This window comes from Chiloscyllium punctatum, chromosome 17 (assembly GCF_047496795.1).
Source record: "Chiloscyllium punctatum isolate Juve2018m chromosome 17, sChiPun1.3, whole genome shotgun sequence".
Taxonomy (NCBI): Eukaryota; Metazoa; Chordata; class Chondrichthyes; order Orectolobiformes; family Hemiscylliidae; genus Chiloscyllium; species Chiloscyllium punctatum.
The window spans coordinates 62998373-63024590 of record NC_092755.1 but is presented as its reverse complement, the minus strand read 5'-3'; the positions used below and the strand labels follow the sequence as shown (position 1 = coordinate 63024590).

Here is a 26218-nt window from a genome sequence, read left to right as displayed (position 1 = left end):
GAGTATTATAGGTAAGGCAAATGAGCTTCGAGCCTGAATCAGTACATGGGACTGATGTTGTGGGCATTACTGAGACTTGGTTGAGAGAGGGATTGGACTGGCTGCTCAGCGTTCCAGGGTTTCTTTGTTTTAGATGAGATAGAAAGGAAGGTAAAAGAGGTGGAGGAGTTGCATTGTTAATCAGATAGAATGTTATATCAGCATGCAGAAAGGACATGCGGAGGGCTCATTCACTGAGGCAAGATGGGTACAGCTCAAAAGTAACATGAGTGGATTATTCTATAGGCCCTTCAACAGCCACCGAGCCATTGAGGAACATGTTGGCAGATTATGGAAAGATGCAATAAAAAGAGTTGTCACAGTGGGTGACTTTAAATACCTCAATATTGACTGGGACTCCGTTGGAGCAAGAGGCTTAGACAGGGCAGAATTTGTTAACTGTATCCAAGACTTTTTTTTTTGAAACAGTATATGGATAGTCCAGCTAGATGAGGGGCCATACTGGACCCTGTACTGGCTAATGAACCTGGCCAGGTGATTGACCTTTCAGTGGGAGAGCATTTTGGAAACAGTGACCACAACTACTTAAGTTTTAAGATAGCTATGAATAAGAATTTCAGGATGTTGTGGCAAGGTGATAAGTTGGGGAAGGGCAAATTATGTCAGTAATAGGCAGGAGCTAGGAGTGTTAATTGTGAGGAGCTGTTATCAGGCAAGTCCACATGATATGTGGGAATTGTTTAAAGGCTTGCTGATCAGAGTTCAGGACCAGCATGATCCAATAAGGAGGAAAGACCAGGATGGCAGGGTAAAGGACCCTTGGATAATGAGAGATACAAATTTAGTCAAAAGGGAAAAAGAAGCATATTTAAGGTTTAGGAAGCTAAAATTGGACAGGGCCCATGGAGAATATAAAGAAAGCAGGAAAGAACTCAAGGAGGGAAGAGCAAGCAGGGGCATGAAATTACCTTGGCAAATCGGGTTAAAGAGAATCCCTAGGCATTCTGCACATATATTAAAAACAGAGGATAATTAAGGAGAAGGTAGGACCACTCAAGGCTCAAGGAGAGAACTTGTGCTTGGACGCAAAGGAGTTGGGTGAGATCTTAAATGAGTACTTTGTGTTGGTATTCACCAGGAGAAGGACATGGAGGATAATGAGATTTGTGTGGAGCATGTTAGCGCATTTTGAGACCAAGAAAGAAGTGGTGTTTGGTATCTTGAAGAGTATTAAGGTGGAGATGTCTCCAGGGCCTGATGGTATCTACCCCAGGTTATTGAGAGAGGCAAGAGTGGAAATTGCTGAGGCCTCAACCAAGATCTTTGTATCCTCATTAGCCACTAGTGAGGTCCTGGAGGACTGACAAGTAATTAATGTTGTTCCTCTGTTCAAGAAGGGAATAAGGATAATCCAGGAAACTATAGATTAGTAAGTCTTACAGTGGTGGTTGGGAAGCTATTGGAGAGAATTATTGGGGATAGGATTTATGCACATTTGGAAAAGCATAGCCTAATTCGGGACATGGCTTTGTGCAGGGCAGATCATGTCTTACTGACTGATTGAACTTTTTGAGGAGATGACAAAGGTGATCGATGAGGGTAGAGCAGTGGATGCTGTCTATATGGATTTTTGTAAGGCTTTCAACAAGGTTGCTAATGGTAGGCTAATCCAGAAGATTAAGATGCATGGTATCCACATGGTGACATGGCTGCATACATTCAGAATTGGCTTGCCCATAGAAAGCAGAAGGTGGTGGAAGGCTTTTTTTCATGCTGGAGGCCCGTGACTAGTGGTGTTCTGCAGGGATCTGTACTGGGATCTCTGCTGATTCTGATGACTTGGATGGAAATGTAGATCGCTGCCGGGGTAATAATGGAGGCAGACATGATAGGGGCATTTAAGAGACTTTTAGATATGCACATGAATATGCAAGGAATGGAGGGATATTGACCAAAGACAAGTAGGAGGGATTAGTTTAATTTCCTATGTTGAACAGTTCAATGTTCTATGAATCACTCTGTGTTTAAAAAAAAGTAATTCCATTGTCTTTTTAAAATCTTTCTCCTCTCACCTTAATGACATGCCTCTAGTTTTGAACTTCCTCACCCTGGGGGATCGACCCTTGTCATTCACCTTATCTATGCTTCTTAGGATTTCATAAACTTCTACAAGATCACTTCTCAACCTCCTATGTTCCAGTATTTCCAGTCTATTTTTATATCTCAAACCATCCATTCTTGGTAACATCCTGGTCAATCTTTTTTGAACCGTGGGCGACACGGTAGCTCATTGGTTAGCACTGCTGCCTCACAGCGCCTGGGAGCCGGGTTCAATTCCAACCTCTGGCAACTGTGTGGAGTTTGCACATTCTCCCCGTGTCTGCATGGCTTTCCTCTGGGTGCTCCGGTTTCCTCCCACAGTCTAAAGATGTGCAGGTTAGGTGAACTGACAATGCTAAATTGCCCGTAGTGTTAGGTACATTAGTCAGGGGTAAATGTAGGGGTATGGGTCTGGGACGGTTGCTCTTCGGAGGGTCGGTATGGACTTGTTGGGCTGAAGGGCCTGTTTCCACAGTGCAGGGAATCTAATCTAACCCTCTCCAGTTTAATAATGTCCTTCCTATAACATGGTGAATTGGGCATAGTACTCCAGAATAGGCCTTGTACATCCTTAACATGACCTCCCAACTTCTATGTTCAAGAAGGCAGACATGCTAAATGTCTTCTTAATCACCCTGTTTACCTGTGACGCAAATTTCAAAGAGTTACATGCCTAAACCTCTAGGTCCCTTGGTTCTGGAACACTACCCTCGGCCCCACCATTAATTCTTCTTCTCCCTTTAACTGCTAATTTTCCCAAAGCCCGGCTGAAACCTTCGCCAGCCGGTGTGAGAGCTGGAATAGGGAAATTAAAATCTGAGATACACAGCTTCATTGGAGTATAAGTGATCCCTTCACGTGTACTCTGATCTCATTGAAATTGGAAATAGGCAGGTTTTGAGGTGGCTTTGTCTAAGTTTGAAACTTTTAAAGTGTTTACCTCTTATCCAACCCAAACCCACTCATTTATTAGGATTAAAAATTCACTCCCCTACTGTGTCCAGTTGATTTGTGGAAAACAGAATCAGTTTTTTTGTTTAGAACTCATTGAGCTTAGTTTAAATATTGATGCTCTTCTCAGCTCCATAACAGTGAGATTAATAATGAAATACTTTGTAGTGACAGAAGTGAGAAGTGTCAGTTAGGAGCAAAAAATATGAGTGGCGTAATTGAAGACTAGCCAGACCAGGTCAAAACAGTTTGAATTAGAACAGCTATTGGTAACAACACAGTTTTCATGTAATAGTTTTTCTGTAATCCACAACATTGAAAGGGTTCAGAAAAGATTTACAAGGATGTTGCCAGGGTTGCAGGGTTTGAACTATAGGGAGAGGCTACATAGGCTAAGGCTATTTTCCCTGGAGCATTGGAAGCTGAGGGGTGTCCTTATTGAAGCTTATAAAATTGTGAGAGGCATGAATAGGTGAATAGCAAGGTTTTTTCCAAGGGGTAGGGGAGTCCAAAACTAGTGGACATAGGTTTAAAGTGAGAAGAGAAAAATGTAAAAGAGACCTCGGGCAACATTTTCATGCAGAGGCAAGAGGGATTCATTAGCATAAACATTTTTCAAGCATTTAATAAAAGTTCATATACATAGTTTATGGAGAGGTCAGATGACAGATCATCGACCAGAGGTGTTAACTGTTTTTGTTTTCGCAAAGGCAGCCTGATCTGCTGAGTATTTCTAACATTTTTTTCAGCTTTTATTTCACATTTCAAACATCCACAGTGTTTTGCTTTTGTATAGGTTTAAGGTAATTGGGGAAAGAACCAGAGGACGCATGAAAAACAACGTATGTCGATCTGATCTGGAATTAAAGGTAGATGCAGAATCCATAAATAACTTTTGAAAGGGAGTTAGGTAACTACTTAGGAAATAAACTGCAATTCCAATTGTGGGGAAAGAACAGTGCATAGGAACAATTGAATAACTCTTTGAAAGATTTGCCACAGGTATAGTGGGCCAAATATGCTCCTTCTGTGCTGGATTATTCTATGATTCTACAAAGCGTTATGTTTACATTCTGCATGGTGTGCCATATTTGATCTAAAACGTATAATGGTAATATACTGCCATCCTGTGGAGATTAATGGAACTTTTCATTTACACAACAGATAAATTCAGAAGAAATTCAGTAGGTTTGGCAGCAACGGTGCAGATTGAAACAAATTTAATGTTTCTACTCCAGTATGACTGTTCTTCAGAAGAACATTCTCTGTGTGTGTTTCAGGTCTCCAGCATCAATTTGATTCAGTTGAATGTATTAGAACCATTTGCTTGTTGACTCTTTTGGAAAAAAAAGTGCAGAAAATCATAGGCTGGTCGGTGCACACACTTTCCTAGTATGTACCGTCAGGATGCACCACATGGGCAGAGGTGGGGTATTTACTCCAGGCTGCTAATTTGTACAGTCTTCACTAAACAAACTCAAATTGCATCATAAACATTCATAAATTCATTGTTCACATAGTTTTCAAAATTCTTAACAGGGATCCAGTTAATACATTTAAACTGAATTAAATAAATCAAATAAAATGAAATAAACTGAACTAAAAGAAGGCAGTTTCATGAGAATTCTAGAGTATCAGTAATTGGGGAATTTACTGTATTGTACTTTCTATTTATCATGCTTTATCTTCAACATTTTCTACAACAGCAAAGCTTTCCAATTTGTTTTGCTTTCCTTCTAAGATCTGTTTCGCTGAATTTTTAAGATAAGGAAAGATAAACCTGAGGTTCAGTTCTATTCGTCAAATACCAACCAGCATTTAGCCCATCAAGTCCACATTGACCCTCCAAAAAGTACTTAATCCACACCCACCTACACATCCCTGGACAACTTAACATGGCCAACCTACCTAACCTGCACATCATTGGACTATGGGAAGAAACTGGAGCACCTGAGGAAACCCACGCAGACATGGGGAGAATGTGCAAACTGCACACAGTCTCCCTCTGCTGGAATCAAACTCAAGTCCCTGGTGCTGAGAGGCAGCAGTACTAACCACTGGGCCACTGTACTGCCCTTCTTTTCACTTCCCTTAACATTTTCTTTCTTCTGTCTCCATCATGATGCTTTTTCCCAAAATAGGTTGGCTGCTTCAAGTATTAAGGAGTTTCTGTTCTAACACTGAAACATTTCAAACAATTTTAGATACTTTGGCATCAAATTGTTTTAAAGTTTCCTACAGGTAATAAATAAGACTAGAGAATACTGTATGTTTGTTCAGACAGAATCGGTTGCTAATCTTTCTTTCAATTGTCTTCTCTGTCCTCTTGCATGTAACCTATTCTGTTAGAGCTGCAAAAATGTTTGCATTTAGAAATACTGAATCAAGTTTACTGATTAGATTCTAGCAATTTATTGAAAACTACATGAATGTTGAAGCTATTTGGATTTTATATTGCATTGTGAGCCAGGAGGCCTGGGTTCAAGTCCCACCTGCTCCAGAGGTGTGTAATAAACATCTCTGAACAGGTTGGTTAGAAAATATCTTGCACTGTGACAATGCAAACAACTAGAATAGGCTGAACAGAAGATGTATTGACATTAAAATTGTTATAGAAAGTGTAACAATATCAGAATAAGTTCCTAACTTCAGAACAATTTCTCTGTCTTAGGCTACAATAATACCAATTGGAAATGTTCATGCATGGTATTAGGTGCAGTATAAACTTATTTTGCTGTGAAACCAGTTTGGAAATGTGAATATCTCTCACCACAAATTATTCACCTTGATCATTATTGAGTGCATCTTACTGGATGGTTTGCACGTCTGGAGACATAAATTGGGACAGGATTAGACTTTGGCCATTGACTACTGTATGTAATGTGTTACAACCTCAATAGAAACTGATAACATCTTAAAAGAAAGGAACTCCTACCATGCCAGCACAAAGAAAGATAACAAATAAGATTTAACTTTATAAAATTTTTACTGCAACAAATAAACCAAAACTTTTTCTGTAATAAACCCAAATTAACACAATTTAAACATTAATAGCTGTGAATTATACATAAAATACTGAGGTTTATTTTGCGTTAAGTAATCAACACACCAAATATATATGGTATTACATTATAGGCACTTGTATCACTCCCATATGCAGCTCAATCCAAAGTTCCCAGATATGGTTACACCAACAAGGTGTATGTCTATGAACCTTGTAACATTTGGATCACACTCGTCCTGATGCTATGAGTTTCCAAAGTTCTTTTACAACTAACCAAACTTCAATACCTGGTTTGCAGTCTATCTGTTCACGTGATTTGGAGATGCCAGTGCTGGACTGGATTGTACAAAGTTAAAAATCACACAACACCAGGTTATAGTCCAACAGGTTTAATTGGAAGCACACTAGCTTTCGGAGCGACACAATCACCTGATGAAGGAGCGTCGCTCCGAAAGCTAGTGTGCTTCCAATTAAACCTGTTGGACTATAACCTGGTGTTGTGTGATTTTTAACTTTACCTGTTCACACCACAAGTAGGTTCAGGCTCTTTTAGCTCACTTGTGCATTGTTTCTTCAAGAACTTGTGTAATTTTGTTTATTTTCTCACTGCTAAACAGAAAAAAAAGTATCGTTTGTAAAGAACTTTTCATGTCCTCTTTAAAATTCTGAGGTCCTCTTTGGTGCTGGATCCTGATACCATCCGTATTTAGCTTTAATCTCCACAGCAACGTTAACCAGAATTTAACTTCTTTGAAATTCTACCATACATAAAAACTCTAACACCCACTGCCAGAATTCTCTTGGTCTTACTTTGGACTTAAAGGAATATAAAAGAAAATTCTAGGTTTCTCCTAACAACAAGGGTCATCATATGTATTTATATTTATAACATGCCCCATAAATTCAAAGCACTATCCAGGCACTGAGATTCAAATATTGTAGATTTATTTGCATATAAATATATACAATGATATTTAATCATACAGTTAACGGGTGTTTCAGGCAACCAGATCTACTTATTGTTTTTTTTTGCAAACTTAGATGATTTAAAGTTCTGAACTATGTTTAGACTTTATAAATGTATATTATGTGCAACTATTGTTTATACATTTCCCTTATTCTTTCTATATGTCAATCCAAATTGGGCAGTACATGATAATGTAGAGATTAAAGTGTAACTTAGTGTAAAGATAATTTAATAATTCTTCCTTAATATATTTAGTTTTCATCACTTGAAAGATCTTTTTCTAGAGATGTTTATTGTTTTATCCATTGTTTCGTTTCTGTTACATAAAGTTGCTGTTCTACCATATATAACTTTGAATTCGCAACCTCTCTTTGATTTCGTGCTATTCCATATCAGTCAAAATCCCACTTCTACAGAAACTATAACTAAAAAGATGATCTCTGCTCAGATGTTTTCCTTGGCACAGTTAACTGCTTTTCCATTGTTACCAGATGAATCATGAGCAGTCTTTAATTATACCTCAAAAAAACTTCATTCTGAAACTGACCATTACAACAAGGTCAGCATTGGTTCAATTGCATGGTGATACATTAAGTTGACTTAAACATCCCCACTTAACATCCAAAGGATAATGGTTGATGATCCCACAAAAAAATCAATAATAGTATAATATTTGTAGAGTTTGGAATAGTTGGATAAAACATCTCCTTGTAATGTTTAAATAGCTTTTTAAAAAATTCTTTCACTGAATATAGACATTCCTGACTAAGCTAGCATTTTTTTGTTTATTCCTAATTACCCTTTGTGTGAGTGAGTCACCTTTTTGAACTGCCGCAGTCTATGTGGTGTATGGCAGGGAGGGGGGTGCGCGGTTTGCAGGAGTGTTCTGCTGCTTTAGTTCCTCCAGGTGGCAGAGGTTGGAAGATATTTTTGAAGATGCCTTGGTTAGTTGCTGCAGTCCATCTTGTATAGACACTTGTGGGTACGCTGTGTGCTGATATTGGTAAGAAGGAATGTTTATGGTGGCATGAGGTATGCCAATCAACAGGGCATCTCTCTCCTGGATGGTGTTGAGCTTCAGGACTGTTGTTGGAGCTGTACTCACTTTGGCAAGAGGATAGTATTCCATCACCTTCCTGACATGCTTTGTAGATGTTGGGCAAGCACTGGGAGATAGGAGGTAGGTTAATTGCTACAGAATTCTAGCCTCTGAATTATGATCATAACCATTGACTGATCTAGTTAAGGGTCTAGACCATGGTTACTCCCAGGATATTGATAGTGGGAATCCAGAGATAGTAATAATATTGATTTGGAGATACCAGTGTTGGACTGGGATGTACCAAGTTTAAAAAAATCACACAACAGCACATTATAGTCCAACAGATTTATTTGGAAGCACTAACTTTTGGAACGCTGCTCCTTCATCAGTTGGTTGTGGAGTATAAGATCATAAGACGCAGAATTTATAGCATAAGTTTCCAGTGTGATGTAACTGAAATATATATTGAAAAAGACTGGATTGTTTGTTAAGTGTCTCATCTTTTAGAATGAACATGTTGGTTTCAGTTCTTTCATATGTAAATCGCTGAACTTTTTTTGAAGTTGCATTCTCAAGTGAACTTTAACAATTGGTGTCATGTCGGCCCAGATAGTGCATTGAAGGTGTGAGGAGCTCTGTGCAAGACTGTCTGTCCCACAATGAATATTGAAAGTCAAGAGCGATAATTAGATTCTTCCTTGTTGGAGATGGTAATTGCCTAGTATTTACATGGCACACATGTTATTGCTAATATAGTCAGTTCTTTATAATGTGGTGGTTGTGTCCTCGTGCAACCTTGTATTATAGAAAAATCACGCATTAGAAACAGCGCTTAGAGTGTTGCCGATGTAATTGCGTTACAGCCAGCACATGTTTAAAAGTTTGCGCTTTAGAAACAATGACAAACAACAACAAATCAATCACATTACAGCGAATTTGGGTTGATGAAATGCAATTTATAGCAGAATCATCTGTATTATGCCAAACTTAAATATTGCCCATATCTTTCTACATATTGGCATGGACTGCTTCAGTATTATCCAACACTCATTGCCCAGTTTCATTAAAGGGAGAAAATTTTAAAATTGCTCACAAATGTTAATTATATGCTTTCATCACTTGATGACAAATAAATCCCAAACCACTGGCTTTGGGTTTGCTGAGGATTTGTGTATAGTCTTCCTTTGGTAGATTAATTCACTGGTATTTTCTAACAATTTTCTTCCTTCTTTGGTTTAGGGCAAACTAGTGAAGTACTTCAGCCGCCAGCTTTCCTGCAAACGCAAGGTTTCCCTGAATGAGCGAAGCGCTGAGTTAGAGGGATTTCCTCATCTTGTGCATTGGTTCCGGATTGTAAATATCCGCAAGGAAGTGATCGAGGTAAACCTAATGTAAACCTGGTTATTATTTCCAAACAACATTGTTGATATGAAGCACCATTTGAGATGGTAATGGATTGAATGTAGTACAAACTGGATTAGTTACCTGCATTCCATTTAGATTGATTAGATTAGATTACTTACAGTGTGGAAACAGGCCCTTCGGCCCAACAAGTCCACACCGCCCCGCCGAAGCGCAACCCACCCATACCCCTACATCTACCCCTTACCTAACATACGGGCAATTTAGCATGGCCAATTCACCTGACCTACACATCTTTGGACGGTGGGAGGAAACCGGAGCACCCGGAGGAAACCCACGCAGACACTGGGAGAAAGTGCAAACTCCACACAATCAGTCGCCTGAGGTGGGAATTGAACCCGGGTCTCTGGCGCTGTGAGGCAGCAGTGCTAACCACTGTGCCACCATGCCGCCCACGGAGATTTGGAGAGATTTCTCTACATTTCTTTAAAATGAGTACACAATCTTTTTCAGTGTCATTTGATAAGTAAGTCCCCACTTAACTCAGGTTCACCTTGTGTGTAATCAAAGCAATTATAAAACACCAATTTTGCAAATTGAAATGTAGCTGCTGTCTTTGTTTCAGGTAGAAGCTCAGGAAGGTCACAGACTCAAATAATTGTTCTTTGTTGAGTTGGTTGATCTCATCTTGAGTCATGGCTAGTTCCTATAAAAGGCTTGAGCATCCTAAGCTAGGAAAACACAAGTGGCTTCCTGTTGCCAAACAACAACAGCAATATTTATAAGAAAGTTTAAATGCCTGCATTGAATGTAGGAAAATACCCCAAGGTACGCCACAAAATAAAATGGACCAATCAGCAACCTCCTATTTAAAATAGTTTAAGGACACCATCACAACTTTATTTATCACAAAGTAGAATCATTTGTCACAAATCACTGTTTTGACTAACAAACCCAAACTGGCCATTTGGGTAAAGGAGTGAAGAACACCCAGTGTATGTGGAACTGTAACTTGGTATGATGAAGTAAGTGCAGGATGAGATTGGTGAAAGAATGTAAAATGTTGATATGAGGATGGGGAAAAATGCTGCCAATTGTTTGCTGGACTAATTAAATTTTGACAAATACTCTGTGCTTCTAAGTAACTCCCAATTTACTTTTGTCCTGTATTCTTCTTGTCATCGTAGTAACCCCTGATTGTGTGACTTCATATCAGGTACTGGTCAGTGACAGTGCTTTCTAACCCTACTTGTCCCCAACCTGAAACAAAAGAATTCCATAATAAATGGGAATCACAACCCAGTGCAATGCCAAGTCAAATTGTTATCTCTATGGAAATCAGGCCTTTGGTTTCTTGAGTCCTAAGCTGTGCAGTTGCCTCTTCTAGTCTCTTAGCCTTTCTATCTCTGTCATACTTTAAAAAAGGGATCCCCTGAAGTGGGGTCATGAACTGAAACTCTGAGGCTGAGATTTCTAAGGAAGCAGTGACTACCACGTAATTCTAATCAAGCCATAACAGTAATCCTTCCATTTTGCAGCCCTCTACTCTCATAGGGACCCTCGATCACACCCCCACCACCTCTCACAGTCCTTATTGAGAGGGCTGTGATAATTTCCTAGCTCAGAGTGGGGCAATGGTAGAAAAATGTTGGGGAAACACTGCTTTAAGATGCATCTTAAAACCTGCCTTACCTTTCCTAATATTTCCATACATGGTTTGGTGTCAAATTTTATTTGATTGCTGCAATATGCGATATTTCTGGTGCACCTCTCCCAACCCCAAACCCACCTTCCATGCCTCATAATAAAGCACTTAGGAATATTTCAGTAAGTTAAACATAGAAAATTAATGTGGAAAAATGTCATGCAAGTTATTCTTGCTGAGTGAAAATGGTTCAGTGCAGTACATTTACTCATGGAGATACTGGGGATGCTAATTTAGTTTAATTTTTTTCTCTCTCCTGATGGAATGTTTGATTTTCTGAGAACTGGATGCTGTGAGCCTGTCACTGCTCTACAACTTGTGAATGTCGACTCATCGGAGTGTTACAAAGTGGTTGGAGATTTATTTCCCTTCTCTGATTCACGGGAATTATCTTCTTACTTTTTCACCAAACTACACATTTGACATCAGAATCTTGTTTAATATTACAAGTATATCCTGCATATCAAATCTTGTCACTCCGTGGTACAAAATGTGTTTCTTCTAACAGTCTCCTCATCCTGTTGCCTTTCCATCAGAGCTGACTTTCTTCTGGGTTTGATGATGTCAACTATATGGCCTTACAATTCCACACAGCTTCTTGGAATGTTGCAAATTTCACAGAGTGGGAATGATTCTGTTAGTCTGTTCCCATGTTCCTGAACCTTTGCTTCTACATTTAGCAGACAGCTGGACCCCTCTTCCAATGATTGATACCCAAGGTTAAGATTCACTTCTTAGCCAATCTCCTCCAATTCTATCCTCACCTGTAGAGTCCTTAATGAAGTTCATTTGTCATGGAAACCTTTCTAAATGTAATCTCAATTAAATCAACTAAAAACTACATGGACCAAATAAGTCAATGGTGGCTTTTTCAACTTGGAAAGACACAAATGATCTAGCTTCCAGTAATCCAGTCATTTTATGACCCATAAATATTGAATTCAGTTTTGCCATTGAGCAAATTGAACTCTCAAATGTCTGGTTGCTAGAGTAGGACCATAGCCACTACACATTGCTTATGGCCATAATAAAAACAGAAAGTTCCGGAAATACTCAGCAGTTCTGGCGTTGTCAAAAGAGAGAGAAATGGAATTAATGTTTCAGACCAATGAGCTTTCAATGAAGTGGAGAAGCTTAGAGTTGTAATAGATTTTAAACGGCAGGGAATGTGACATATGGGGCAGATGGAGTAAAAGGAACACCTGAGAGAGTGTGGAAGAGAGGATTCATCAAATAACTAAAAGGACGATAGTGTATGACCAGAGGGAATGACAAAAGGTCAAATAACAAGCAAATGATGTGTTTAGAAAAGGAAAAGATGGGAAAAATGGAACTGTTATCAACAGCTGAGCTACAAAACCCAAACACAAACATTTTTGAAAAATAGTGGATTCAGAGATCTGAAATTGCTGAACTGGGACAGTGTTAAGGAAGAGGATAAAAGATTACCTGTTGCTGTGGCTGACAGCACTTATCTCCTCCCAACTGTCAATTGGATTGTGGCTTTGGATGGGGAACAGTGACAACAGGGATATTAGTCTGGGAGAAGAGTCCCAGATGGTGAGTTCCCTGACTGAGACTGATTCTCTGCATGTCAGCTGAATGGTCTCTCCACAGATGCTTTCAGATCTAATGAACATTTACAACATCATTTTTACTTAATTATCTCATGGGATGCTGGCTGGCCAGCATTTATTACTTGTGCCTAGTTGCCCTTGAGAAGATGGTGGTGAGCTGCCTTCTTGAACCGCTGCAGTCCATGTACTGTAGGTAGACCCTCAATGCCCTCAGGGGGGAAATTACAGAATTTTGATCCAGGCCCAATGAAGGAGTGGCAATATATTTCCAAATAAGGATAGTAAGTGACTTGGAGGGGAGCTTGCAGATGATCGTAATCTCATGTATCTGTCCTAGTCTTTCTAGATGGAAATGGTCATGAGTTTAAGAGGTGCTGATTAAAGATCTTTGGTGAATTCTGCATCTTGTAGATAGCACACGCTGCTGCTATTGAGGGTGGTGTTGGGAGTGAGTGCTTGTGGATGTGATGAAAAGGCAATCCTCAGCATTTTGTTTTTATTTTAGTCTTCATGAGCATTATTCATGTTTGAGTGTTGACAGTGAGCTTCATCCAGCTCTTCAGCTGTGGGAACATGATGACTAATTGTACTCTTCTTCTTACCTGATATCCATAGACATGTATTTCCAGCAGATGTCTCTGGTCAAGTATATTTATCTTACAAGGAAAATCACTGAAACCTGATCATTAGCTTATTCCTGAAGGTGGGATCTTGCTTTGACAAAGCTGTTGTTTCCTACATATGACAATGACTATGCAATATGTAAATACATGTCCTTATTTCTATTGTACTGCCAAACTGACTGAAATTAACTAACTGACTAATTCAGATGGATCTTGAGACATTGTTGATCCAGTAGAAATGAAAAGATTCCGCAGAATCAGGCCATATGGCTTATTGTATCTTTGCTGACCAAAAAGGAACTATCAAGCCTAATCTCACCTTCCAGGTCTTGGTCTGTTATCTTTAGCATCTCCAGTGCCTATCCAATTGTTGTTTTAAATGTAATGCTAGTTTCAATCTCAATTTCCCCTTTCAGCTTTCAGTCAGTGAGTTTCAGATTACTCTGAATAAAAAACAAATTCTCTTCAACACTCCTCTAATTAATTTAAAACAATGTAATTGACCTCTTTTCCCATGGAAAAATAGATCCTTCCAATCCACACTATCTAAGCCTCTCATAATTTAAAACAGTTTCTTCAGGTTAATTGACCTTTCTTGTTGTCAAGTTAGTCAGAAATAACCTTCTAGAACATAGAACATTACAGCGCAGTACAGGTCCTTCAGCCCTCAATGTTGTGCCGACCAGTGGAACCAATCTGAAGCCCATCTAACTTACATTATTCCATTCTCGTCCATATGCCTATCCAATGACCATTTAAATGCCCTTAAAGTTGGCGAGTTTCTACTATTCTACGATCCACACCCCTACTTCACTGAGTAAAGAAACAACCTTGACATCTGACCTATATCTATCACCCCTCAATTTAAAGCTATGTCCCCTTGTGCTAGCCATCGCCATCAGAGGGAAAAGGCTCTCACTGTCCAACCTATCTAACCGACTGATTATCTTCTATGTCTCAATTAAGTCGCCTCTCAACCACCTTCTCTCTAACGAAAACAGCCTCAAGTCCCTCAGCCTTTCCCCATAAGACCTTCCCTCCATACTAGGCAACATCCTAATAAATATCCTCTGAATTCTTTCCAAAGCTTCCACATCCTTCCTATAATGCAGTGACCAGAACTATACACAATACTCCAAATGTGGCTACACCAGAGTTTTGTATATCTGCAGCATGATCTCATGGTTCTAAAACTCAATCCCTCTGCCAAGAAAAGCTAACACACCTTCTTAACAACCCTATTAACCTGGTTGGCAATTTTCAAGTGTCTATGTACCTGGACACTGAGATCTTTCTGCTCATCTACACTACCAAGAATCTTACCAGTAGCCCAGTACTCTGCATTCCTGTTACTCCTTCCAAAGTGAATCACCTCATACTTTTATACATTCAACTTCATTTGCCACCTCTCAGTCCAGCTCTGTAGCTTAACTATGTCTTTCTGTAACTACAATGTTCTTCGTCACTATCCACAACTCTACCGACCTCAGTATCATCCGCAAATTTACTAACCCATGCTTCTATGCCCTCATCCAGGTCATTTATATAAATGACAAACAATAGTGGACCCAAAACAGATCCTTGCGATACCCCACTAGTAACTGAATTCTAGGGTGAATATTTCCCATCAACCACCACCCTCTGTCTTCTCTCAGCTAGCCAATTTCTGATCCAAACCGCTAAATCACCCTCAATCCCATGTCTCTATATTTTGTGCAATAGCCTACCGTGGGGAACCTTATCAAACACCTTACTGAAATCCATATATACCACATTAACAGCTTTGCCCAGATTCACATGTTTGGTCATACTCTCAAGGAAATCAATAAGGTTTGTGAAGCACGACCTACCCTTCAAAAACTGTTGACTATCCCTTCAACTGTGGAATAATGTATTCTTCTCTAGATGATTATAAATCCTATTTCTTAACCCTTTCCAACACTTGACCCACAACTGAAGCAAGGCTCACTGGTCTATAATTTCCATGTTTGTCTCTACTCCCCTTCTTGAACAAGGGAACAACAGTCTTCTGGCACTATTCCTGTAGACAATAACAACAAGAAGATCAAAGCCAAAGGCTCGGCAATCTTCTCCCTGGCTTCCCAGAGAATCCTAGGAAAAATCCCATCTGACCCAGGGGACTTATCTATTTTAAGACTTTCCAGAATTGCTAACACCTCCTCCTTATGCACCTTGATCTCATCTATTATTGTAGCCTGCATCTCAATATTCTCCTCGACCACATTGTCTTTTCTAGTGTGAATACTGACGAAAAGTATTCATTTAGTGCTTCCCCTATCTCCTCTGACTCCACAACTTCCCACTACTATGCTTGATTGGCCTTAATCTTAGTCTTGCCATTCTTTTATTCCTGATGTAGTTACAGAAAGCCTTAGGGTTTTCCTTAATCCTATCCGCCAACGACTTCTCATGTCCCCTCCTGGCTCTTCTTAGCTCTCTGTTTAGGTCTTTCCTGGTTAACCTGTAACTCTAAAGCACCCTAACTGAGCCATCACATCTCATCCTAAGATAAGCCTTCTTTTTCCTCTTGAAGACAGATTCAATTTCCTTAGTAAACCATGGCTCCCACGCTCGACAACTTCTTCCCTGCTTGACCAGTACATACTTATCAAGGAACTGCAGAAGCTGGTCCTTGAAAAAGCTCCACATTTCAATTGTGCCCATCCCCTGAAGTTTCCTTCCCCATTCTGTGCATCCTAAATCTTGCCTAATTGCATTGTAATTGTCTTTCCCCCAGCCATATACTTGCCCTGCGGTATATACCTATCCCTTTCCATCACTAAAGTAAACATAACTGAATTGTGGTCACTATCACCAAAGTGTTCACGTACCTCCAAATCCAACACCTGGCCAAGTTCATTACCCAGTACCAAATCTAATGTGGCCTCGCCGCTTGTTGGCCTATCTACATACTGTGTCAGGAAACCTCCCGCACACATTGGACAAAAACTGACCCATCTAACTATTGTATTCCCAGTCAATATTTGGAAAGTTAAAGTCCCCCATAACAACTACTCTGTCACGCTTGCTCTTATCAAGGATTACCTTTGCTATCCTATCCCTTAATCTCTGGAACTATTTGGAGGCCTATAGAACACTCCCAACAGGGTAACCTCTCCTTTCCTGTTTCTAATCTCAGCCCATACTGCCTCAGTAGAGGAATCCTCAAAGATCTTTTCTGCAGCCGTAATGCTGTCCTTGCCATTTTCTCTGTTATTACTGAAACATCTAAATCCGGGAACCTGCTATAATATTCCTTTCACTGTTCTACCCAGGTCTCTGAAATGGCCACAACATCAAAATCTCAGGTACCAACCCATGCTGCAAATTCACCCACCTTATTCCAGATGCTCCTCCCATTGAAGTAGACACACCTCAAACCAACTTCTTGCCTGCCGGTGCCTTCTTGCGATCTTGAAATCTTAGTTCTGACTTCACTACTCTCATCGTCCCGTATAGTCAAACTACAATTCTCTTAACAAATTCATCTTGACTGACCTTGAGTAATCTGTGCCTGTCTAAATTATGATTCATATTGTGTTCCAAAAAAGTCAGACTGAGGCCAGACTAACTAGCCTATATTTACTCAGTCTATCCCTCTCTCTGTTTTGGACAACTGTACAGCGCTAGCTGTACTTCATTTCTTCAGCGCCAAGTGTGTCACCAGAGAAGATTGGAAAAGGATAGCTGGAGTTTCTGCTGTCACTTCCCTTGCCTCACAACCATGTGAGATGCATTTCATTTTCGCCTGGATGCTGAACATTTTATTGTTTCCTCTCATGCCAACTACAACATCTGCTCTGTCCCTTTCTTTTGTAAAAACATACCCAAAGTGCTCATTAAGTACTTGATAGCGCAATATTGATGTCACTAGACTGGTAACCTGGAGCTCTGCCGTTTGCTTTGGGGCTATGGGTTTGAATATCACCACAGCAAATGATGAAATTTTAATTTGATTATAAATCTGCAAATGGAAAAGCTGGTCTAATGGTGACCACTGCCGCTTATTGTAAAAACCCACTTAGTTCACAAATGTTCTTCAGGAGGGAAATCTGTTATCCTTAACTGTTCTGTCCTCTGTATGACTTCAGACCCACACCAATTTGATTGACTCTTGACTGCCCTTTGAAATGGAACAAACCATCCAGTTGTATTAAACTGCTATAGAGAAAGAAAGAATCTAGAAAGACTTAGCTAGCATCAAGCATTGGAAGCAACAAAATTAAATCCAGAAACAAAAACTGAAATTGTTGGAAAAGCTCCACTGAGGAAGAGTCATTTGACCTGAACTGTTAACTCTTGATTTCTGTCTGCAGATGCTGCCAGATCTGATCTTTTCCAGCAATTTCTGTTTTTGTTTCTAATTTATAGCATCTGCAGTTTCTTCCACTTTTACTTCAACTTAAATTCAGCCTTGTCAAACTTGCAGAGTCATCCTAACTAACATCTGGGGGCTTGTACCAAAATTGGGATACCAAATGAGATCCAAAGAAGAGTGCAGGACAGCATGTCATGTAATAAATTAGTCCAATTTATCAAACTAATTAAACTTAAACAGAAATAAACTTAACACTTTTGAAAGACTTTTTAAGACAAATTATCAGCTGCTCAGTAATCAGGAGGTTTATTAATTCTGACATCACTTATTTTTATTTATCCTGTTCCTGGAACTTGCAGACTGATCACTGCATTGCTCCATCCTCATGTTTCTTTAGGTTTGCATGTCTGATTACTGGACTTTCTGATTTAGTAAAATAACAGATATAGTATTCAGCTCTTAGATTGCCTAAGAGACAAAAAAAGTTCATTGAAACACTGTGTTTACTGACTAATCACCTACTTATTGCCTTCCTTGATTTTGTTTTGCTTGTTTTTTAGCCACTGATTCCATCTCTTTCCATTGCTGCTGCTGTGTCTCAGATTGTTGCTCTTTTATATCATATCAATATCTTTAGTTTTGAAATTCACAATGGTAAAATTAATGACTTCCAAACTGGTTATATTTTAATGGATGCACAGTTCTTCGCAATGAAACATGTAACTTTCTTTGTGGTCACTGGTAAGATGTAATTTTTTCATGTGACTTAGATTTCCATTTTTGGACAGAAATATTCCTTTTTCCAGCAGAGGGCAGTATTAACCTGAAAACTGCAGGAGTCTAGGATGGATAGAGATCTGTCAATTTGTTACTTGAGAGTCATAAAGTCATTGAGATGTACAGTATGGAAACAGACCCTTCAGTCCAACCCATCCATGCCGACCAGGTATCCCAACCCAATCTAGTCCCACCTGCCAGCACCTGGCCCATATCCCTCCAAACCCTTCCTATTCATATAGCCATCCAAATGCCTCTTAAATGTTGCAATTGTACCAGCCTCCACCACTTCCTCTGCCAGCTCATTCCATTAACGTATCACCCTCTGTATGAAAAAGTTGCCTCCTAGGTCTCTTTTATATCTTTCCCCTCTCACCCTAAACCTATGCCCTCTAATTCTGGACTCCGTGACCCCAGGGAAAAGACTTTGTCTATTTGCCCTATCCATGCCCCTCATAATTTTGTAAACCTCTATAAGGTCATCCCTCGGCCGCCGATTCTCCAGGGAAAACAGCCCCAGCCTGTTCAGCCTCTTCCTATAGCTGAAATCCTCTAACCCTGGCAACATGCTTGTAAATCTTTTTTGAACCCTTTCAATTTTCACAACATCTTTCCGATAGGAAGGAGACCAGAATTGCAGGCAATATTCCAACAGTGGCCTAACCAATGTCCTGTACAGCTGCAACATGACCTCCCAACTCCTGTACTCAATACTCTGACCAATAAAGGAAAGCATACCAAACGCCTTCTTCACTACCCTATCTACCTGCTACTCCACTTTCAAGGAGCTATGAACCTGCACTCTAAGGTCTCTTTGTTCAGCAATACCCCGTAGGACCCTTTGTGAGACATGCACAAAGCCATGTTGACTATCCCTAACCAGTCCTTGCCTTTCCAAATACACGTACATCCTGTCCCTCAGGATTCCCTCCAACAACTTGCCACCGATGTCAGGTTTACTGGTCTACAGTTCCCTGGCTTGTCCTTACCACCCTTCTTAAACAGTGGCACCATGTTAGCCAACCTCCAGTCTTCCGGCACCTCACCTGTGACTATCAATGATACAAATATCTCAGCAAGAGGCCCAGCAATCATTTCCCTAGCTTCTCACAGAGTTCTAGGGTACACTTGATCAGGTCCTGGGGATTCATTCACTTTTATCCATTTCAAGACATCCAGCACTTCCTCCTCTGTAGTATGGACATTTTGCAAGATGTCACCATCTATTTCCCTACAGTCTATATCTTCCATATCCTTTTCCACAGTAAATATTGATGCAAAATTTTCATTTAGTATCTCCCCCATTTTCTGCGGCTCCACACAAAGGCCGCCTTGCTGATCTTTGAAGGGCTCTATTCTCTCCCTAGTTACCCTTTTGACCTTAATGTATTTGTAAAAACTCTTTGGATTCTCCTGAATTCTATTTGCCAAAACTATCTCATATCCCCTTTTTACCCTCCTGATTTCCCTCTTAAGTATACTCCTGCTTTCTTTATGCTCTTCTAAGGGTACACTCATTCTATCCTGTATATACCTGACATATGCCTCCTTCTTTTTCCGAACCAAACCCTCAATTTTTTTTAGTCATCCAGCATTCCCTACACCTACCAGCCTCACCTTTCACCCTAACAGGAATATACTTTCTCTGGATTCTTGTTATCTCTTTTCTGAAGGCTTCCCATTTTCCAGCCGTCCCTTCATCTGCGAACATCTGCCCCCAATCAGCTTTTGAAAGTTCTTGCCTAATACCGTCAAAATTGGCCTTTCTCCATTTTAGAACTTCAACTTTTAGATCTGGTCTATCCTCTTCCATTATTATTTTAAATCTAATAGAATTATGGTTGATGGCCCCAAAGTGCTCCACTACTGACACCTCAGTCACTTGCCCTTTCTTATTTTCCAAAAGTAGGTCAAGTTTTGCACCGTCTCTAGTATGTACATCCACATATTGAATCAGAAAATTGTCTTGCACACACTTAACAAATTCCTCTCCATCTAAACCCTTAACACTATGGCAGTCCCAGTCTATGTTTGGAAAGTTAAAATACCCTACCATAACCACTCTATTATTCTTACAGATAGCTGAGATCTCCTTACAAGTTTCTTTCTCAATTTCTCTCTGACTATTAGGGTGTCTGTAATACAATCCCAATAAGGTTATCATCCCTTTCTTATTTCTCAGTTCCACCCAAATAACTTTCCTGGATGTATTTCCAGGAATATCCTCCTTCAGCACAGCTGTAATGCTATCCCTTTTCAAAAATGCCACCCCCCACCCCTTCCTCTCTTGCCTCCCTTTCAATCCTTCCTGTAGCGTTTGTGTCCTGGAGCATTAAGCTGCCAGACCTGGCCATCCCTGAGCCATGTTTCTGTAATTGCTATGATATCCCAGTCCCATGTTTCTAACCATGCCCTGAGTTCATCAGCCTTCCCTGTTAGGCCCCTTGCATTGAAATAAATATAGTTTAATTTATTAGTCCTACCTTGTCCCTGACTGTTTGACTCTCTTCTGTTCTCAACTGTACCAGTCTCAGATTGATCTCTTTCCTCACTATCTCCCTGAGTCCCACCACCTTCCCCCCACCCCCACCTTAGTAATTTAAATCCCCTTGAGCAGCTCTAGCAAATTTCCTTGCCAGTATATTAAGCTCCTTCCAACTTAAGTGCAATCCGTCCTTCTTGTTCAGGTCACTTCTACCCCAAAAAGATTCCAATGATCCAAAAATGTGAATCCTTCTCCCATACACCAGCTCCTCAGCCATGCATTCATCTGCTCTATCCTCCTATTCCTGCCCTCACTAGCTTGTAGCACCGGGAGTAATCCAGATATTACTACTCTCGAGGACTTCCTTTTTAAATTTCTGCCTAACTCCCTGTAATCTCCCTTCAGAATCTCAACCTTTCCCTTTCTATGTCGTTGGTTCCAATATTGTCAATGACCTCTTGCTGGCCCCTCTCCCCCATGAGAACATTCTGCACCCTCTCTGAGACATCCTTGATCCTGGCACCAGGGAAGCAACACACCATTCTGCTTTTTCACTGCTGGCCACAGAAACATCTGTCTGTACCTCGGACTAGAGAGTCCCCTAACACAATTGATCTCTTGGAACCTGACGTACCCCTCATTGCAATAGAGCCAGTCTCAATACCAGAAACTTGGCTGTTCATGCTACGTTTCCCTGAGAATCCATCACCCCCTACAAACATACCTGTTTGAAATGGGTATATCCACAAAAGACTCCTGCACTAGGTGCCTACCTCTCTCACCTTTCCTGGAGTTAACCCATCTGTGTGACTGTAGCTGAGACTTTCCCCCCTTCCTATAACTGCCATCCATCAAATACTGTTGCTGTTGCAAATTCCTCATTGCTTCTGTCTCTGCAACCGATCCATTCGATCTGCTAAGATTCACAGCCAACAGTATTTATGGCAAATAAAATCTGCAGTAACCCTTAAACTCTCTTTAAACTCCCACATCTGACAAGAAGTACATATCACTCTATTAAAGGCCATTTTTGCTCCTTCACAATCTACAGACCCAGAAATTAACACCGTCTTATTCCTCTACAAATACTGCCCCAGGTTAAATGAATTTTTTAAGTTTAATTAAGAGACATAGCTTCGAAAACACACAATCAAGAATAAACCCACTCTATTCACTACTGCAGATTCTCTGTAAGCCACACTTAAAACAACGATTAACTTATCTGATTCCGTGCTGTGAACTTTGCCCAACAGTTCCTCCAAGATCAGTTGTGAATTTCACTGCTTGTTAATTTTCCCAGATGCATTCCAATGTCCAATGAAACATGAATCTTAATAGCAAAGGCAGTAACTGTGCAGGTTCTCTCTCTCTCTCTCTCTCTCTCTCTCTCCAGCAATTACCTCACCATGTGCTTCCTTTGTCTGTTCTTATCCCTTTTAAAACTGCTGCTGTTTTGACTTTTTTTCCCAAAGTTCCAAAACAATGCAACAGCATACAAAACAGTAATTGCTGCTTCTGGAATTCGAGGAAATCACCTTCAGCACCTAAAATACCTCAAAAAAAGGAGCAGCTGTTACAGCCAGGAATTTTTCCTGTCCTCCAGCTTGGATTACCCGATATGTGTTTTATGGTTTAAGAATTGTTATTTAATACTCGGTCTATTGTCTGTTCATAAAAATAATCAACCTCTATAATAACAATGAAAATAACCTCTTGAGGTTTCTTGTTTGAATGAGTGCACTTCTGGTTTTGAGTCACTAATTAGAGTAGATTTCCCACAGTGTGGAAGCAAGCACTTTTGCTGAACCAGTCCATACCAACCCTCTGAAGAGTAACCTACTCAGACCCATTTCCCCTCTAATGCACCTAACACTATGGGCAATTTAGCATGGACTTTTGCCCGAAACGTCGATTTCGAAGCTACTTGGATGCTGCCTGAACTGCTGTGCTCTTCCAGCACCACTAATCCAGAATCTGGTCTCCAGCATCTGCAGTCATTGTTTTTACCTCGCAATTTAGCATGGCCAATTCACCTGATCTGCACGTCTTTGGACTGTGGGAGGAAACCAGAGCAAATCCACAGAGAATGTGCAGACTCCACACAGATAGTCGCCCAAGGCTGGAATTGAACCTGGAACCCTGGTGCTGTGAGGCAGCAGTGCGAATCACTGAGCCACCATGCCGCCCATGTTATAATTCTACTGAAATAAATCAGGTAGAGATGTGTGTTGAACCACAGAAGGAAACATTAGGAGTGATTTTAGGAAGAGGGGAAGCAGGAGAGTTGGAGTAGGAGTTTAGGGAAAGAATTGTCAATTGTGAAGCCTACACAGCTGAAGGCGCGACTACCAAAGTTGGCAGTAAGGTTAATCTCAAAGGTAAGCATTAGTTCTTGTCAGTGCAACTCAATAAGGATAGAAGTGATTTTTAAAAATTGAATACCTGCAATGTGAAAACAAGTGCCCAACAAGTCCGAATCGACCCTCTGAAGAGAATCCCACCCAGACCAATTTCCCTACCCTATTACTTTACATTTCCCAGTGACTAATGTACCTAACCTACATACCCCTGAATACTATGGGCAATTTAGCATGGCCAATTCACCTGGCCTGCAGGAGGAAACCAGAGCACCCAGAGGAAATCCACGCAAACAAGGAGAGAATGTGCAAACTCCACACAGTCACCTGAGGTTAGAATCAAACCTGGCGCTGTGCAGTAGTGGTGCTAACCACTGAGTCACCATCCACCCTATTCAATGAATAGGATATAGCCAGCAGACAATTACAATGAGTTGCAGCTTAGAGACTGGAGAATAAAAGGCTTCACAGAGTTTATTTCACTTTGTTGACTCTCAGGTAACCAATGGATGAAAATGCTTTTAAGGAGCAGCTTGACTCAGGCTGGAGACTGGGGATATTATGGATATTGAAGGAAGTGGTCTTCCCGATACAGTTAATATGACTCAGCAATCGGGTTAATGTTACAAAGAATCTTTGTCAATCACAGGAGAGTATAGGATGTATAGAATAATAGAAGTTTCAGATTTGCAGTTCTGAATGCTTGTTATATGCATTTGAATCACGATTCACTTTTCCGTACAGATACTTGCCTAATTTTAATCCACCCTCTTGGTTTAGATAGTGTTCAGTTTAGAACACTACATTTTAGGAAAGATATATTGCTCCTGGAGAAGATATAGCATGATATTGGGAAACGTTCCTTTGCATAACGGGTTGTATAAATCTCAAGTTACCCCCGCAATCCCCAAGTAGCTGTTAACCAACTCCATTGAAAAATTGAAAATTTCATTATGTGGATTTTTGTTAGGAAAGACTTATACAGGTTACAGAACTAAAACTGTAACCTGTATAAGTGGGCTTAATATAAAGATCAGCCAGAATCTCATTGAATAGCAGAATTTCTAACCCAAGCAGGCACTTTGTTGTGAATTGGGCACCCACTTAAGAAGGAGAAAGTGAGGACTAGAGATGCTGGAGATCAGAGTCGAGTGTGTGATGCTGGAAAAGCACAGCAGGTCAGGCAACATCTAAGGAGCAGGAGAATTGATGTTTCGGGCATAAGCCCTTCCTCAGGAAGGGCCTGGTTGTGTGACTGTGCTGATAGGCAAGGCATGGCAAGGCCCATTTAAGAAACCAATTCAGTTTTATTTCTAATCCTTTTAGTAGAATTGATAATTGAACAATTGATAAACTACTCAATGCTTAAAAATAGTTAAATATCACGCAAAACCAGGTTATAGTCCAACAGGTTTATTTGGAAGTACAAACTTTCAGAGCACTGCTTGTTCATCAGATAGCTAGTGGAGCAGGATCATAGAACTGAGAATTTATTGCAGAAGATTATAGTCAGACAACTAATGCGATATATTGAATAAACCTAGATTGCTGTTAAGTCTTTCATCTTTTAGAATGGGTTGCAGGTTTTGGTTCATTAATATGTATATCCCAGAACTTTTTTCAAGTCACATTCCTGAGATAACTTCAAGTTTTTTTAAAAAAAAGTGACATCTCAGCTCAGACACTGCATGAAAGGTGTGAGGTTGGAGCATATATGTACTCAATCTTGAGTCAGACTGGTTCTATTTCCAAAGTAGGAATTTATACAATGTCACATGGATTATAAAAAAATCTTGATTCCCCAGACTCCTTATACCCCTCACACACCCGGAGACCCAACCCACCCCTTTACACCTGCTGCTGTTGGACTTGGCTCTCAAGCACTAACACCACCTACCACTGGTGCCACAGTTGGTTTCAACCCCCACTTCAATGCTTCCCACCCCAGTTTCCCTGCCAATACCACTGCTGCCAGAAACAGCCCTTAACATTTATCCAATTTATCAGGAAATAAAACAGCTTGATGCATCTTCCAGGTCTGTGTCATCTAATTAGACTTAACATCAGGTAAATAGTAGTAACAGGCACATATGTCAAGCACCCCACAGATCATACAGAATAACAAATGAGATAGATCAGGAGCGTTAGTCAGAGGGAAATGGGTCAGGGTGGGTTACCCTTTGGAGGGTCGGTGTGGACTGGTTGGGCTGAAGGGCCTGTTTCCACACTGGAAGGAATCTAATCTTAAAAATTGTACAGATTTCTCAGTAGCACCACACCCCCCCTCCACAAACGGTGAGTGAGACTGCAGGTTACCAAATCTCATTAAAACTTAACAAGAGATTGTCATTCTTCATTGTTGAGTACCTAACCCTGGAAACCGCTCCCCCCCCCCCCCCCGCCAACCCCGACACAATTCCAGGTTTTCAACAGACTATTGGCTTCACCAAGTTAGAACTATGCTATATTTTTCCAAGCTTTAGTGTTGCTCATCTATATAGTCAAACACTGTCTTTGGATCTCCTATACTCTTATTCTCAGCTACACTGAACTATTAATGGAATATGGCTTCTTCTAACCTCTCACAAATCCCAGAACTTTCCCTGACCCCTAAACCCAATACTTAGCAATTTCCTCTGGCTCCCTCAGACATCTTCCACATCCTAATTCCTTGGAGCTCTGGGATGGAACTACTTCTTACTGCCCCTAAGTACGTTATTGACTAAGAGTCCTAAGTTAGGAGACTTCTCCGTTGAATACCTCTGTCTAACTAACTTAACTCCCTAACCCCTGAACCTTTCTGAATAGTTTATTGAAAATTTCAAGTTACATCCTTGCTTCCAAGCAGTATTGAATGTAACTAACATTTTGGAATAGTCAAATGTATGAACTCCTTAATGCTGCCTGTTCCTTGATTATTATTATTATG

The 26218-nt window shown here is 40.3% G+C and overlaps 1 protein-coding gene across 1 annotated transcript in view; it reads left to right on the top strand.

Annotated features, from left to right (window-relative positions):
- The window catches only part of ksr2 (kinase suppressor of ras 2), a 403663-nt gene that overhangs the window by 77759 nt on the left and 299686 nt on the right, over positions 1-26218 (top strand). The window contains exon 2 of the mRNA XM_072587303.1: positions 9304-9444. Coding sequence (XP_072443404.1) covers positions 9304-9444 — 141 coding nt within the window. The remainder of the gene's footprint in view (positions 1-9303; positions 9445-26218) is intronic.